This window comes from Schistocerca serialis, chromosome 6, assembly GCF_023864345.2.
Source record: "Schistocerca serialis cubense isolate TAMUIC-IGC-003099 chromosome 6, iqSchSeri2.2, whole genome shotgun sequence".
Lineage (NCBI taxonomy): Eukaryota > Metazoa > Arthropoda > Insecta > Orthoptera > Acrididae > Schistocerca > Schistocerca serialis.
The window spans coordinates 306,983,160-307,001,199 of record NC_064643.1 but is presented as its reverse complement, the minus strand read 5'-3'; the positions used below and the strand labels follow the sequence as shown (position 1 = coordinate 307,001,199).

Here is an 18,040-nt window from a genome sequence, read left to right as displayed (position 1 = left end):
TCTGCAACATAAAATACATCAGCGGCAGACAATATTCTGAGGCATGAGATACACAATCTTATCTAGAGAACAGGTTATCAGTAACTTTCAATGATATACGTCACAACTAAATGCAAGCACAATTAACCTCCGTGAGTTTCTTGGCCAGTCACAGGACTTAAAATTTAATGATCCAATTGCTTAAAAGCACCCATAAAATAATGACCTAGAAGTTAAAAAGACACACTATTATCTTGACGCACATTTAAACGCCAGACTACAATAATGAACTACAAGTTAGAATGGGAGAAATACCCCGGCGTGGCTTGGAACGCCAGACATCGACTTACGCACTACTTGTTGCACTTCTAGCAACGTATGTAGCCATTCTTCGTGTGTGTTGGTTGGGCGTAGCTACGCTTCCTTAACTGCCGTCTAGGTATCAAGTCACGACACCGAATTGAGTGATAAACAAGTAGAACAGTCCCAAATGGTTTTAGTACACTGGAATATTCAGTTAATATGCGCAAAACCCACCGAAGCAACTCGACGACTCCAATTCATTCGGCCTGTATAGCTTGTAATAGACTCGAAGGAACTTGTCCTTCCAACCTCTAGGAAAACCCCATCACCATGTGCAATGGATCTGCCTTACATGATTAAACACGTCGTAGTGGCTGGCCACGCTCCTTCGTGATGCCGACTCGGCCTCTCGGCGTGCCACATACATACTGTACATAGTCTGGCGTCTCTCCATCTCAGACGGCGGATACCCACACCCGCCTCTGGAAGAGCGCACGCGCTGCCGTTAAATCCCACCGCCAAAGATGTGAAGAAGACAAATAAGCATCGAAGTCGACTCAAAGATCAAAATGATAATCTATGGAAACTGGCGCCAGAAACGCACCAGCTCAGTAAACATGGGCAATAAATGGTTCAAATGGCTCTAAGCACTATGGGACTTAATATCTGAGGTCATCAGTCCTCTAGATTTAGAAATACTTAAACCTAACTCACCTAGGTATATCACACACATCCATGCTCGAGGCAGGATTCGAACCTGCGACCGTAGCAGCAGGCGGTTCCGGACTGAAGCGCCTAGAATCGCTCGGTCACAGCGGCCAGCATGGGCTCTAAAATGTGTATCTTAAGAGATATGGCGATTTGTTGAGTAGAAGAGATGTGTTTCACACTGGCGAAGGTGGGCAAGTGCTCACACCTCTTAGGATATACACTTTAGACTCCTTGTGTACTAACCCTTTTCCTTTTTTTTTTTTTTTTTGTCAATAATTCCTCCTCCCGAAAATATGGATAGCTAAGATCTTGCAAAAGGATGTATGTGTGTTTCATAGTACCGAAGACGAGAAAGTACTTATATCTCTTAAGGTAAACATTTTAGTGCCCATATGTACAACACAATTTAACTTATTTCTGTAAATGGAACTCGTTCCTAAGGTTTGACCGTGTTCTTTGGGAAACCCTATATACGTAACTGTTCTGGTGTACGTGTATATGATTTTTAAGAACTACTGTACAGCATCGATCCGTAGTGATTCTGCAAAAAAAGGAGTGGTCATTCTGGATACAGCTACAACAAAAACAGAATTTGTAGCGTCAGCTGTAGAGTTGTAAGACTACCGTAGACCATCGTAAGTAAGCGTACTATGTATTTTCCTGGTATATTTGATCAGTTAAGGATGCACATGCATTACCTTAGCAACAGGCGTGTTGCAAACGAGCGCTTTCTTTGCGTATGCGATCAGTATTTTACTAGAATCCCCTAGAAACTGAGCGAGGATGTACAAACAGCCATATAACATACGAAACATTTTTTTTCTACGAAGTTATCCTCCTGTCTGTTGCTTAAAAATAAGCAGTATTTATATAAAAATTGAAACTGTCATTGTTTAATTTAGGTTTAATTCGAATACTGTTGATTTGTAACTTGTAACGTGAAACAAAGAGATGTAATAGTGAAAATAAAGAAAACAATACAGATCTATAACGCGAGAAAATGCAGTTTAAAAAAAAAAAAAAAAGATAAATTGAAAAGGCAAGACAAAAATACCTGAATATCATATCAAACATTCCCATTCCTTCAATAATTTTCGTCGATGTTATACAAAATTAAGTCCCATAGTGCTCAGAGCCATTTGTTATACAAAAAAAAAAAAAAAAAAAAAAAAAAAAAAAAAAAAAAAAAAAAAAAACGCGAAACAAAAATATGTCAAACATCGCTTCAATATTTCGTCGAAGTTATATAAAACGTGTTTCTGTAATTCGTAGACAACTTCCGCATTTATAGTTAATGACATGAAACTCTTGTCTTTGACTATGATGAAGAACGTTCTATTGAGCCTAAACTAAGAGCAATAGCTATATACATTTTGTATGTTTGTGCAGGTAAACTAATCTCGCATCAGAAGGTACTGGACATCACTTAACATTTCTGGGCTGAGATGCCGTGGTCCCTACATAAGACTCTCCCCTGACGTTTCGCCTTCGACTGCGGAAGGCACCCTCCGAGGACAATCGGCAAACTGCAACGAGAGCACGAGTGGCGCCGTACATATAAGCCATCCAGAGGGCGCCGCTGTCAATCACGTGACGTCGGCTGTGCTATGATCTCTAATACTGCCAACTTTTTCAATTGAAATTAATCGATTGTTCGCTGTTGCTGCAGTGTTGACATCCATATCTTATCCAGCTTAATGCCTTCATCTTTTCTATTATAATTATTGCAGTGCTTGGCAGTCTCAATGGCCTCTCTGTACATACGCGCATAATAATGCGACGTCTTTGCTATGACGGTCGTCTCACTAAACTTTATTTCATGATCACCTTCCTGAAACTCATGTTCTGCTAAAGCCGATTTATCAATATGTCCGAGGCGGCAGTCCCTTTTATGTTCACCCAGACGGTTATTGACGCTTCTTTTCGTTGTGCCTATATAGACCTTTCCACAACAGCACGGAATTTTATAGACACCTGGTGTAGATAGATGATGTCGTTCATCTTTTGCGGATCTTAAACATTCTTTTATTTTCGTAGTGGGTGTGAAAACAGTTGCCACATCGTACTTGCTTAAAATTTTTCCAATGCGATTGTAAGGTGTCAGGCAAATCCAACACCTTCCATGAAAACCCTGACATGATAAGCAAATCCAGTAGTATGTCACATAGCTCCGAATAAATCGTGACATTAAATTAACCCAAGTAATACGAGTAACGAGTGAGCAAATGGAATACCACAGACGGTCGCAGGTCCGAATCCTGCCTCGGGCATGGACGTTTGTGATGTCCTTAGGTTAGTTAGGTTTAACTAGTTCTAAGTACTAGGGAACTAATGACCTCAGCAGTTGAGTCCCATACTGCTCAGAGCCATTTGAACCATTTTTTTTTAATACCACAGACTAACACAAGAATGCCTAAATGCATGTCATACCTTCCCACCGTGAGACAGACGCAGTTCCGAGGGGAGAAACGAGAAAAGAAGCCGAGAGTAGAACCGTGTTAACCTGGAAGGCCCTACGATAAGGTACGGACACCCACGTCGCCAGCTAACCGCTAGGACCACCCCCCCAGCCCATGTTAAAAGCTAGAGCCCTCCAGAAGAACAGTATAGATCTTACGATAACACAAAAAGGGCCATACCAGCCGCAAGTTTTAGCGTGAGAATTTTTCGCGCCTCTGTTACGTCAGGACCACCCCCCAGCCCATGTTAAAAGATAGAGCCCTCCAGAAGAACAGTATAGATCTTACGATAACACTAAAAGGACCACACCAGCTGCAAGTTTTAGCGTGAGACTTTTTCGCGTCTCTGTTACGTTGCAAACTTTAAATACATTGCCCCACCACGAAAAGTATAACGTTTCTCATTGGAATGCAGAATTTTTGTAGGCGGAGCTTAAGGCTAACATTGAGACCCTGATTGGTCAGATGAAAACACAGCCAGATGTTTTTTTTTAAACCAACTTCGGTAAATTGTAGTAAGGAGAAGTTAGGAGGGAGTTGCTTCCGAGACGGCGAGGTGAGCGGAGCTGTGCTGTCCGCCGCCCCCTGACGAACACCGACAAGGTAATGAACGCACGCGATGCCGCATAACAGCGAATAAAGCTTCACTCAGAACTGCAGAAGCCACATCTGTTACACCCCCTTTTTGCGTAATACTAGTGTCGATCGTCAATTAAAGCTCATGGTGTTCACATTTGCCACTTGAAGTAAAAATCTGAAACGCGATGATTTTTCTCTTATAGAGTTATTGAGAAGCCATATGAGCCACTGTAATTTACGACAAGTTAGATAAGCAATTAAAGATAATTAAGGGTCATTGTAGACCATTTTGATAGTTTTCTCTCTTGTGAAACTTAATTTAAACCTAGATTATAGATGAGATGTGGCGTAGGTCATCCTTCGATCCATTGTAGAACTTGGAAACCCATTCAGGGAATATTCGTTCACATTTTTGTTGAACGCAGTTGGTTTTTACCATCCTGTATTAAAATATTTCCTTTTATCAATAGTGCAATTTATAAACAATGTTTTGTGAGTAGAATAAAATTTCCAATGGTAAACTTAACTGCTTTTTCGACGTTATTTTACCAGCTAACTAAAAATAGGAAAGCCTTGAACCCCCCTCCCCCCCTCACTAAATTTAGTTAGTATTAAGATTCTTTTATAGGGAGTGCAGTGGAGCTGACGCTGAAATCATTAAGTATTTAGTTATATCATTGCTAGTCTCACTGAACTCTTCTGAACTCTACATGTCATGTGTGGTCTGGCGTCTCCTTACCAGCAACAGGTCCCAGGTTCAAACTAGTCAATTCCCTAAAAAACACGCTCAGAGCGTCGTTGCGCGAAAGTGGTAGGGAGACACGATATAGAACAAACAGACACCACGCTGAATGTTAGACGATCAGTTGCCTTACTGATGAATGGTAAGAACACTTTCCCGTTGGGTTGGTGTCGATCCTCGTCCGTCCTGGTTGTCAGTCTAGGGCACAGTGGACGATCTATCTCTCTGTTGGAATCCCCATTCTTCTTGAAGGTCGGTCTAAGGTGTTCAATCTCATCATCTAAGTGAGCTGGTTCACATATTTTCTGCGCCCTGTATATTAATGTTTTAATCACCCCTCTTTTATGTCTTGGGTGATGGTTAGAACCTTTCTGCAGATAACGATCACTGTGTCTGTCTTTTCTGAAAACCTTATGACCCAATGATCCGTCCACACGTTTGATTACAGTCACATCTAGGAAGGTCAAGTGGCCATCGATTTCCTTTTCCATAGTGAATTGAATTCTTGGATTAATACTATTCAGATGTTACAGGAAGGCATCCAGTTCCTCTTCCCCATGGGTCCATATAACAAATGTATCGTCTACATGACGATACCATCTGACTGGTCTTTTTCTAGCTGTTTGCAGCGCCCATTGTTCAAAGTTCTCCATGAACAAGTTAGCCACAGCTGGACTAAGAGGACTTCCCATAGCCACCCCGTCAATCTGTTCATAAAAACATTATTATATCGAAAATAATTTGTTGTAAGGCAATGTCTGGATAATGGCAAAATATCACTAGGAAGAATGTCCGCTATACGTGTGATAGCGTCATTCACCGGAATCTTGGTAAACAACGACACCACATCAAAACTGACCATGATATCATTAGGGCCCACACTAATATCCTTAATAATATCGATGAAGTGATATGAATTTTTAACATGACTGTCAGTTCCACCAACAGCAGGTTTAAGCAGCGAGGCAAGGTATCCAGCTAATTCATGGGTGGGAGACTCTATTGCGCTGACTATAGGTTTCAAAGGTTCCAGCGGTTTATGTACTTTGGGTAACCCAAAGAGTCTTGGCGAGTAAGCTTCTGATTTAAAGAGATGCTTATTGTCAACTGAAGAGAGGAAAGACGTTTTCACCAATTGACTGATCATTTTTAAAATCCTCGATGTCGGCTCCTTCTGAAGTTGTTTGTAATTGTTGGGATCCAAAATGTCCATGATTTTTTCATGATAATCTTTTCATTACGACAGTAGCGTTGCCTTTATCTGCAGAAAGCACGATGATGTTTTCATCTGTGTCGATGTCCCTCAGTGTCTTCCTTTGTGCCTGTGATAGATTACTATTAGGTGTCTTACATGTGCGCAAGATTCTAGCTATTTCCATTCTTATAACATCAGCGGACTGCTGTGACCGCTGACGGATACCTGCCTCAACATTAGCCACAACCATTCGGGGCGTCACTGCAAAATTTCTATCCTTAGCAAGTACCGAAACTTCATCTACTGTCAAGACTTTGTCTGACAGGTTAATAACTGTCTTGTGCCTCCCGACGTGATCTTCTGTAAGCTATCGAACTTCCTCTTTTGTCTAACCACTGATATTTCTGCACTTACTTCCATAGTTCTAAATGTAAGGTTGTCTATCTTATTCCAATCGTCATACTGCATGGTATTACTAATGAGAATATGAAGTTGAAATAGCTTACTGTTGGTTTCCGCCAGTGCTCGCCACGTCTGGTGAGTCCTCTCTCGTAACATTACTGATTCCATACGGCTGTAAATTCGATGAGCTTGTGCCGAGCGGAACATCCTCTTCACTTTCAGAAATTTCGGAACAGTTGATGTGTTCCTGCAGCGCAACAAGAAGGTGTGCGAACACATTTGTTGTGACTTCTTTTTGCGCATGCTCTCAAACCGTCGAACCGTTGCTGACATATCCTCCTCGTAGAGGCGTTTGATCATAGAATGAAGTCTTTCACGGCAGGTGTTGTCATCACTTAACATTTCCGGGCTGAGATGCCGTGGTCCATACATAAGACTCTCCCCTGACGTTTCGCCTTCGACTGCGGAAGGCACCCTCCGAGGACAATCGGCAAACTGCAACGAGAGCACGAGTGGCGCCGTACATATAAGCCATCCAGAGGGCGCCGCTGTCAATCACGTGACGTCGGCTGTGCTATGATCTCTAATACTGCCAACTTTTTCAATTGAAATTAAGCGATTGTTCGCTGTTGCTGCAGTGTTGACATCCATATCTTATCCAGCTTAATGCCTTCATCTTTTCTGTTAAAATTATTGCAGTGCTTGGCAGTCTCAATGGCCTCTCTGTACATTCGCGCATAATAATACGACGTCTTTGCTATGACGGTCGTCTCACTAAACTTTATTTCATGATCACCTTCCTGAAACTCATGTTCCGCTAAAGCCGATTTATCAATATGTCCGAGGCGCAGTCCCTTTTATGTTCACCCAGACGGTTGTTGACGCTTCTTTTCGTTGTGCCTATATAGACCTTTCCACAACAGCACGGAATTTTATAGACGCCTGGTGTAGCTAGATGATGTCGTTCATCTTTTGCGGATCTTAAACATTCTATTATTTTCGTAGTGGGTGTGAAAACAGTTGCCACATCGTACTTGCTTAAAATTTTTCCAATGCGATTGTAAGGTGTCAGGCAAATCCAACACCTTCCATGAAAACCCTGACATGATAAGCAAATCCAGTAGTATGTCACATAGCTCCGAATAAATCGTGACATTAAATTAACCCAAGTAATACGAGTAACGAGTGAGCAAATGGAATACCACAGACTAACACAAGAATGCCTAAATGCATGTCATACCTTCCCACCATGAGACAGACGCAGTTCCGAGGGGAGAAACGAGAACAGAAGCCGAGAGCAGAACCGTGTTAAGCTGGAAGGCCTTACGATAAGGTACGGACACCCACGTCTCCAGCTAACCGCTAGGACCACCCCCCAGCCCATGTTAAAAGCTAGAGCTCTCCAGAAGAACAGTATAGATCTTACGATAACACTAAAAGGGCCACACCAGCTGTAAGTTTTAGCGTGAGACTTTTTGACACGAAAACGTGTTCAACGAGAGTATGGTGGCACGATGGGAATTAACAGACTTTGAATGCGGAATGGTAGTCGGAGCTAGACGTATGGGACACTCAGTTTCGGGAATCGTTAGGGAATTCAATATTCCGAGATACACAGTGTCAGGAGTGTGCCGAGAACGCCAAATTCTAGGCATTACCTCTCACCATGGGCAGCGCAATGGAGCGGCGTTTGCCTATTCTGTATTAAAGACAAGCAACATTGCGTCAAATAACAGCAGAAATTAATGTGGGACATACGTCTAACGTATCCGTTAGGACATTGCGGCAAGATTTGGCGTTAATGTGCTATGGCAGCAGGTGACCAACGCGAGTGCCTCTGCTAACAGCACGACATCGCTACAGGGCCTCTCCTCGGCTCGTGACCAAATCTAATGGACCCTAGGCGACTGAGGCACCGTGGCCTGGCCACATGAGTCCCGATTTCAGTTGTTAAAAGCTGATGGTAGGGTTAGAGTGTGGCGCAGACGCCATGAAGCCATGGACCAAAATTTTAACACGGTACTGTGCAAGCTCGTGATGGTTCCCTAGTGATGTGGGCTGTGTTTAGCTGGTGGAAATGATTCTGTTCGGCTGCTTGGAGAACATTTACAGCCACTCGTAGACTTCATGTTCCCACCAAATGATCGATTTTTTTATCGACGACAATGCGCCATCAAACAGGTTTGAAGAATATTCTGGACAGTTCGAGTGGATGATTTGGCCACCCAGATCGCCCGATGTGAATCGCGTCGAACATTTGTAGGACATAATCGAGTGGTCAGTTCGCGCACAAAATCTTGCACGGGCAACACTTTCGCAATTACGGACGGTTGTAGAGGCAGTATGGCTCTGTATTTCTGCAGGGGACTTCCAACGACTTGTATTACGTCGAGTTGCTGTCCTACGCCGGGCAAAAGGAGTTCCGGTACGATCCTAGGAGTATACAGGGTGGTCCACTGATAGTGACCGGGCCAAATATCTCACGAAATAAGTGTCAAACGAAAAAGAAAGAAACTCGTCTAGCTTGAAGGGGGAAACCAGATGGCGCTTTGGTTGGCCCGCTGTATGGGGCTGCCATAGGTCAAACGGATGTCAACTGCGTTTTTTTAAAAACAGGACCCCCATTTATTATTACATATTCGTGTAGTAGGTAAAGAAATACGAATGTTTTAGTGGGACCACTATTTCGCTTTGTGATGGATAGCGCTGTAATAGTCACAAACGTAGTATAAGTACGTGGTATCACGTAACATTCCGCCAGTGCGGATGGTATTTGCTTCGTGATAGATCACCCGTGTTAAAATGGACCCTTTACCAATTGCAGAAAGAGTCGATATCGTGTTGATGTACGGCTATTGTGATCAAAATGCCAAACGGGTGTGTGCTATGTATGCTGCTCGGTATCCTGGGCAACATCATCCAAGTGTCCGGACCGTTCGCCGGATAGTTACGTTATTTGAGGAAACGGGAACTGTTCAGCTACATGTTAGACGTCAAGCACGACCTGCGACAAATGATGATGCCCAAGTAGGTGTTTTAGCTGCTGTCGCGGATAATCCGCACATCAGTAGTAGACAAATTGCGCGAGAATCGGGAATCTCAAAAACGTCGGTGTTGAGAATGCTACATCAACACGATTGCACCCGTACCATATGATGCGGCATTATGGGAGGAAGGATAATTGGCCCCTATTTTATCGATGGCAATCTAAATGGTGCAATGTATGCTGATTCCCTACGTAATGTTCTACCGATGCTACTACAAGATGTTTCATTGCATGACAGAATGGCGATGTACTTCCTACGTGATGGATGTCTGGCACATAGCTCGCGCGCGGTTGAAGCGGTATTGGCTCTGAGCACTATGGGACTTAACATCTGAGGTTGTAAGTCCCCTAGAACTTAGAACTACTTAAACCTAAGTAACCTAAGGACATCAGACTGAAGCTCCTAGAACGCTCGGCCACACCGGCCGGCTGAAGCGGTATTGAATAGCATATTTCATGACATGTGGATTGGTCGTCGAAGCACCATACCATGGCCCGCACTTTCACCGGATCTGACGTCCCCGGATTTCTTTCTGTGGGAAAAGCTGAAGGATATTTGGTACAGTGATCCACTGACAACGCCTCACAACATGCGTCAGCGCATTGTCAATGCATGTGCGAACATCAAGGAATTACTAGCTGTTGAGAGGAATGTCGTTACACGTATTGCCAAATGCATTGCGGTTGACGGGTATCATTTACTGCATTAATGTGGTATTTACAGATAATCACCCCGTAACATCATGCGTTGACAGAAATGATAAGTTCACAAAGGTACATGTATCACGTTGGAACAACCGAAATAAAATGTTCAAACGTACCTACGTTCTGTATTTTGGTTTAAAAAATCCACCTTTTACCAACTGTTCGTCAAATCGTGAGCCATATGTTTGTGACTATTACAGCGCTGTCTATCACAGAGCGTAAAAAGTGGTCCAACTAAAACTTTCATATTTCTTTACCACTACACGAATATGTAATAAAAAATGTGGGTTCCTGTTTTAAATAACGCAATTGATATCCGTTTGACCTATGGCAGCGCCATCTAGCGGTCCAACCATAGCGCCATCTACTTTCCCCCTTCAAGCTAGACAAGTTTCTTACTTTGTAGTTTATTCGTCTGACGCTTATCTCGTGAGATATTTGGCCCGGTCACGATCGAGGGACCACCCTGTATACTAGTATAGTTACGTATTTTTGTGACTTTGAGTATATGTCTGTTGTGTGTTCAATACTGCCACCAAATTAAAAAAGAAAAATACGACAGGAGGAGCAGTCCTAAAAGAAAAAGAACTTTTTGCATGCTGTCAATTCGTGGCAGAAGTAATTGTTTTCCTCTCTGGGGCATAAGCCACCACGATTTTATGTGGTATTATCGTTATTCCGCTCAAAATTTTTATCCTTCGCATGACTCTTTCTTTTCTTTCCAACGTTGGTTCTTCCAATACGAGCGAAAGTCTACATCCCTGCCTTATACTCTTTCTAGTCTGAACGCTGCTTTATCGGTCTCCAATTCTTACGAGGTGAATTTACCACATCACTTACGATAGGTTCTACCGCAGTCTCGTCCGTTTGCAACGCAGATAACAGCGCATGCTTTCCGGAGCGGTCCGAGGTAGCAACGGACTGTGATTAACATAACACGTATGCAACGTTGCTTTGACGTAAGACGAAGCACGGCAAGTAACGACCTCCGCGACAGGAAGTCGGGGTGCTGCATTCGTTCCGCCTCCTCTCGCGCTGCTTACTACGTCAGCCTGAGACCGCGCCTCAAGGACGTCTGGTGCCCACTATAAGACGCGGACCCCTGGCCCGCTCAGACAGCGGTCACGATGGCGCGTCTTCACATCGCCCTGGCCTTCGCAGGCGCCCTGCTCGCCGTCTGCGCGGAGATGGTCTCTGCCAGTTTCGCCGCCCCGGCGGTGCTCGACGTCGACTCTCCGATGCGGGACGAGGCCGCCTTCCAGGACACCATGCGCTGCATCTTTGGCAGTGATGACTACCAAGTCTGCGGCTCCAACACAGTCGCCATTAAATGTGAATTTTCTTTTATTCTGCAACTGCCTTATACAGGGTGAAAAGTACTTAAAACGACAAACTCTGGGAGGTTGTAGGGGACATCAAAACAAAAATTTTTCCCTAATGTCATTTTTTCCTATGAGGATTATTTAAACCGGTGGAGGCTGTATTACGCTCGTCAGTTGTTAGACGCCATAATACGATCTTCAGTTGTTAGAGGGCGTATTACGCTCTTCAGTTGAAGGCAACTGCTGTCCACCAGTGTAGTAGTGCATTGTCTCTGTTTACTAATGGAGCGATACACCTGGAGTGAGTACACTGATATGGTTGGTGCGTACTATGTAGCGCACCACAACGGACGAGCTGCACAACGGGTTTATCAACAACAATATCCTAATCGCCGTATCCTGCATCATACGATCTTTGCTGCTGTGTACCAACGTCTGCGTGAGACCGGGTCATTTAGCAGATTACCTGGACAGGGACGCCGTCGCACGGTAAGAACGCTGCAATTCGAGGAAGCTGTCTTGCAGCATGTGGAGCGGGATCCTTCAATCAGTGCGGTTCTTCGTTAATGTGTGGGTCCGTGTTGTTGGGGACTGTTTAATTGGGCCGTATCTGCTACCTAGCCCATTAAATGGCAGACACTATTACAATTTTCTCGCCAGAGCATTGCCAGAACTACTGGAAGACGTCCCGCTCCCTACAAGACAACGGAAGTGGTACCAACATGACGGGGCGTCGGCACATTTCGGTCGTCGTGTGCGTCGATTCCTGGACCGACAGTTTCCATAAATGTGGATTGGCAGAGGTGGTCCTGTACCATGGCCTGCTCGATCCCCAGATATGTCCCCTCTGAACTTTTTTGTCTGGGGCTAGATGCGCAACCCTGTTTACGCAACTCCTGTTGCATCAGAAGAGGAACTGAAATTGGGTTGTGTTATTGTTTGGCCTCTTGGTCATAAAAAAATGTAAAAGTGTTTGTTGGTTTAATTAATTTTCGACCAGAGAGATCTTCCTCTACCGGTTTAAATACTCCTCATAGGAAAAAGTGACATTAGGGGAAAATATTTGTTTTGATGTCCCCTACAACCTCCCTGAGTTTGTCGGTTTAAATACTTTTCATCCTGTATATTGATCTATTGTGGACCTCAGTTCGAAAACTGGTGCAGGTCTTCACCATGGTCTATACTGTGCAAATTTCTTTATCTCAATGTAGCTACTGTAACCTACATTTATTTCAACCCTCTTACTATATTCGGAACTTCCACAAATATTACTTCCCACACCTCCGTCCAAAACCAAATTCCTGCATGCGTTTAGGATATGATGTATCAATAGATCCCTTCATTTAGTCAATATGTGCCATTAATGTCTTTTTTTCTCCAATTCGATTCCGTACCTGCCATTAGTTATCCAATCTACCGATCTAATACTAAGAATTCCTCTGCAGTACCACATTTGAAAAACTTTTATTCTCTTCTTACCTGCAGTGTTTGTCGTTCACGTTTCACTCACAGTCAAAGCTACCCTTGAGACAAATACTTTGTGAAAATACTTTCTAACGCTTAACCTGATACTATATATTAACATACAAACGCCTTTCTGCTGTGCGGTTCTGGGCGCTGCAGTCCGGAACCGCGAGACCGCTACGGTCGCAGGTTCGAATCCTGCCTCGGGCATGGATGTGTGTGATGTCCTTAGGTTAGTTAGGTTTAACTAGTTCTAAGTTCTAGGGGACTAATGACCTAAGCAGTTGAGTCCCATAGAGCTCAGAGCCATTTTGAAGCCTTTCTGCTACTGTCAGTCTATTTTTCATATATTCACTGTATTGCCGTCTTCAGTTATTTTACAGCCCAAAACATCAAAACTCATCCACTACTTGCTAATCTAATTCCCTCAGCATCGCCTGCTTTAATTCGTCTAAACTCCATTATCCTTGTTTTACATTCGTGGACGTTCGTCTTATAACTTCTTCTTCAACACACTGTTCATTCCGTTCAACTGATATAAGTCCACTATAGAATCACAATGTCGCCAGTAAACCCTAAGGTTTATATTTCTTCTCACTGAACTTTATTATCCCTTCCAGATTTATCTTTGATCTTCTTCAAAACTAGTGCAAAATATAGATTGAAGAATATGAGGGATAAGCTACAATCCGGTCTCAATTCCTTCTAGACAACTTTTCGTTTTCTTTAATGATCTGTGTGATTTCTTCTATCTCTTCATACATTATTTCAATCTCTTCGTCGCTGTTCAGGTAGTAGGAATCATACACAGATGAACTGAAACACCTGCTTAGTAGCTTGTTCGTCCGTCTTTGGAACGAAATACATCACTGATTCTGCTTACCAGGGATACTACAGTTTGTTGGTAGGTTTGTGGATGTATGCGGTATTAGATGTTTACGCACAAGTCATGTAATTCCCATAATTAACGGTCCGCTGATTTTCGTACGCGGTGGTGGCGCACTATAGCGACCCAGACAGGTTCCATAGGATTCACAATTAATAATATGTTCTGGGTTATTATAGCGTGGTCGAATGGATTTCATGTTAAAACCCAACGTTTCGTCCCTACCTGCGGAGAAAATTTTCAAGGGGGATCATAGCTACTTTGAATGTCAGATTCGCATCATGGCGCGCTACTGACAACAGCGAAATTCCGCTTCGGCGCGCTTCCGCGCAGTGGCGTGACGTCACATGTTCCGAAAGCTCGAGTGCAATTGGCTGTTGTCAGCAGCCGTCGTCCGCTGTTGCTGCCACACCATGGTGGAAGACTGGTACTCATCATCTTCAGCACAGAAATCCAGGTGTCATTCAGTTTCATGCCCTCTTCCTTCCTATTAAAATTCCGGGTGCTTTACAATCTCTTTGGCCTCTCCGTAAAACCTTACGGAGTACCTGTTTGTGCGTGCCAGTGCTTGGGTTCTATCAAAATGAATGTGGTTTTCTACTGGTTGCAAAGCATGTCCCGCAAAAGCTGATCTGTCACTCTACCCTCTTCTACAACTGTTTTGTGCTCTTCTAATCGTTTTTTGATCATTCTTTTTGTAATACCCATGTACACTTCCCCATAACTACACGAAATCCTATAAATTCCTGGTTATTCCAGCGGTTGGCTAGTATCTTTAGCCGATTTTAGGCCATTTTGTATCTTCCGGGTCGGCTTGTATATTACCACGATATTCCGCTTTTCCAAGATTTTTCCTATGCGTTCAGTAGCGTCCTTAATGAAGGACAGGAAAATTATCGATTTCACTCGTGCTTGAGCATCCCTGTGATTTCTACGCGGTAGCGTTAACGCTTTTATCATCTCAGCGAACGAATAACTATTTTTGAGCAATGCATTGGTGAGATTTCCCCTAGGAATTACATCAGGATTATTTGGTCGCAGAGATATCGAGAATTCGCTATAATGCTCCTCAGAACACTGTAACAAGGTTGTGGCTCCGAGACACGGGCAGTTATACTGCTGAAAGGTGGCATCGCCATCGGAAAAGGCATCAAGCCTGAAGGGATGCAGGTGGTTCGCAGCTGTCAGCATGTCTTCGATTACCGCCAAAGGTTCCATGAAAAAATGGCTCTGAGCACTATGCAGCTTAACTTCTGAGGTCATCAGGCGCCTAGAACTTAGAACTAATTAAACCTAACTAACCTAAGGACATCACACACATCCATGCCCGAGGCAGGATTCGAACCTGCGACCGTAGCGGTCGCTCGGTTCCAGACTGTAACGCCTAGAGCCGCACGGCCACTTCGGCCGGCGTTCCATGAAAGAGCAGCAGAATATCTCGCATAGCATAACACCTGTTCCACCAGCCTGCGTCCGTGGCACACTACACGTTTCGAGATGCCGTTCACCTCGATGACGGCGTTTGCAGAGGCGTCCGTCGACCTACTGTTGCAAAAATGCTATTCACTCGAAGAGCTCACATGTTTCCGTTGATCGACTGTGGAATCCCGATGGTACCGTGCCCACTGCAATCGTAATTGACGTCGTCGGGTCAATATGTGAACATGTAGGGGTGATCTGTTGCGGAGCTCGTTGTTCAGCAATGTACGACGAACGATGTGCTCCGAAACACACTTGTACGTGCACCAGTATTGTCCTCTTTCGGCAGTCCTAAATCATGATGGCCGGACGGGCATTTAAACCGTTGTTCCCCCGAAGCGAGACCAGTGTGCTAACCACTTCGCCACCTCGCTCGGAGTGTTTGTTTCAAAAGTCATTGTTCCCACGTTATTTGAACGTCTATGATCTTGGGTTTCGATACGAGCATTGTGGTTTCATTTGGTGCTTTGCACATTCTACAATAACACTAAATATTTTCAATGATGGAAGAATGGAAAATTATAATTTCCTGCTCACACCCATTATATTAGCCAAACTGCTAGGGCAAGTCCGTGTCTGTGGGTGGATTACTTTCGAACTTCATCTTGTTAATAACCTGATGATCTGTATTTCAAGCGTTCTTGAGTTCTATAAAGCTAAGCTCGTATGGCATATGTTAAGAGACTTCTCGAAAGAACGAGAGTGTGAAGCCGGCCTATGGATTTAACGAATTATCTTACGAGTTTGTGCTCTTAGTTATTAGTTATTCGACTTGTCTTATGCTTTGTTCTGGTAACAGTTTCCGCACGATTCTTTTCTCACGAATTTTTTCTAGAATATTTTTATTTTGTACTTTACGTATCATGCAGTTTTTTATCAGCCTTGCATGGGGCAGTGTATAAAATATTTCTAGTTCTTTTTCCCTACCATTTCTCACGATCTACAAAATGCTCTGTTTCAGACAGCTGACTTCCAAATATTACTCTTATAGGTACCAGAAAAACTCTTGCATGAGCTCCTTTAGCTCCGTTATCTTGTGTACTTATTCTTCAAATTCTTCAATCCGTCTTAGATATTATACCAAAATTCTCACACTTCTTCAATAACTTTTTAGTTAGGAAGCTTATACTTTCCGTTGACGAACTACCGTCATTTAGAATAAGATTCGTTAAGATGTAACTGCTAGTACTCAGAGTTCCCTTTAAGACCCTGAAATTAGGATAATTTATAGGTTACTCCCAGCCTTCTAACCATTTGCAAAAAGATTATCGTTGCTGTACGATAATTGTAACGCCTGATCAAAAGTTAACGGGGACGTTATTGTTCACCTGCGTACACAGTACAACTAATTCACTGGTGAGTTGGGTGGTATTGTCCTGAATGGGTTTATATTGAAGTTTTTATAAGAAGGTTTTGTGCGAAACAAATGGTTCCATTTACATCTTATATCACGCTTCTCTTATGAACTCCTCTTTCTACGCACGCACACACACACACACACACACACACACACACACACACACACACACACACACATACACAATTACTTAAGTAACTTCACTTGAATCTTCTAGTTCGTTTCCAGGTTTTATTTGTATGTGGATCATGATCTTTATTTGACGGCTACTCGTTACTAATACGAACATTTCTTTGTGGTTCTGAGAACAGTAGTGTATTTTAAATAACTCTTAGAAGAATAATGTAGTTTATGTCCACTCATCGGTCACTGTTGACGATCGTCGTCTCTACATGTACTTTTTTCAGTACACTTTACATGTTCTTTGCAATGTCTTTCAGTTTCATTTTAAATTAAGCATTTAAAATTCAGTATTCACTATTGCTATGAAAATCCAGTTACTCATTTTTGACTAAACAAATTTTATCCAAAAAATGTAGACTAAGTTGCATTTCAAGGCACAAGGCAAGTGGATGTAATAGTGTGACACAATGAGTCTGATATGGCTGGTGTAGCAATCAACGGAGTCATAGTTAATATTCATGTGCAACCGTAGTTTTCGGACACGACCTTCTACAAAACAAATGAAATGTAACTGTTTTATCTGTGCACAATGCTTTATGTAACCAATCTACTGTCGACAGATACCATGTGGCGACTATTGGAGAAAGGGTGCAACAGCTGTACGGACGACGAGCTGAAGGTGTTCAGGTTCATGGCGTACCTGTCCAACAACAGACCGAATGAGTGGCAGAAGGTCCTGAACCAGTACGACCCACAGGGCGAATTCAGGAGGAGGAACGGCGCACAGTGGAAACAATATGGTGTTGCTGTGTAATGCTCTTGTATACAGTTCAAACTGTAGATCTGTGCACGACAATAAAAGCGTTGCTTACTTAAAAATCAATATTTCAATTAAACCATTGACGAGCCCCATGAAATACCAATCGCATGCTTCCCACGATTTCGTGTTACGCCTATTAAGAAGCGCACCATAAGCATAGGCAATAATAGGTACCCTTTTTATGTTTTTTTATTTTTATTCATCGAAGCATCATCTCGCAACAAGATTGGAATTGTCATGCTGATAGAATCAAACACAATAACTCAGAACGTAAATATACACAGAATGTCTAAGTACGTTCTATGAGGATGGGACAGAAGGTCAGCCGTGGCCTTGCCGATCGAATCATCTCGGCCTTTTTCCTTGAAGTCATTTAGGAAAACTTTAGAAAACTCAAATAAGGATGACCGTACAGAGCGAACTCCACCGAATACGAGGTCACTATCTAAACAGCTGCACTGTCTCATT

The 18,040-nt window shown here is 43.2% G+C and overlaps 1 protein-coding gene across 1 annotated transcript; it reads left to right on the top strand.

Annotated features, from left to right (window-relative positions):
* The first annotated feature begins 11,223 nt into the window (after positions 1 to 11,223).
* On the top strand, positions 11,224 to 17,631 carry LOC126484330 (allergen Tha p 1-like). Its single transcript, XM_050107775.1, has 2 exons — positions 11,224 to 11,453; positions 17,373 to 17,631. Exons 1-2 carry the CDS (start codon positions 11,249 to 11,251, stop codon positions 17,564 to 17,566), a joined length of 399 nt encoding a protein of 132 aa, XP_049963732.1. The 5' UTR covers positions 11,224 to 11,248; the 3' UTR covers positions 17,567 to 17,631.
* The last annotated feature ends 409 nt before the right edge of the window (positions 17,632 to 18,040 follow it).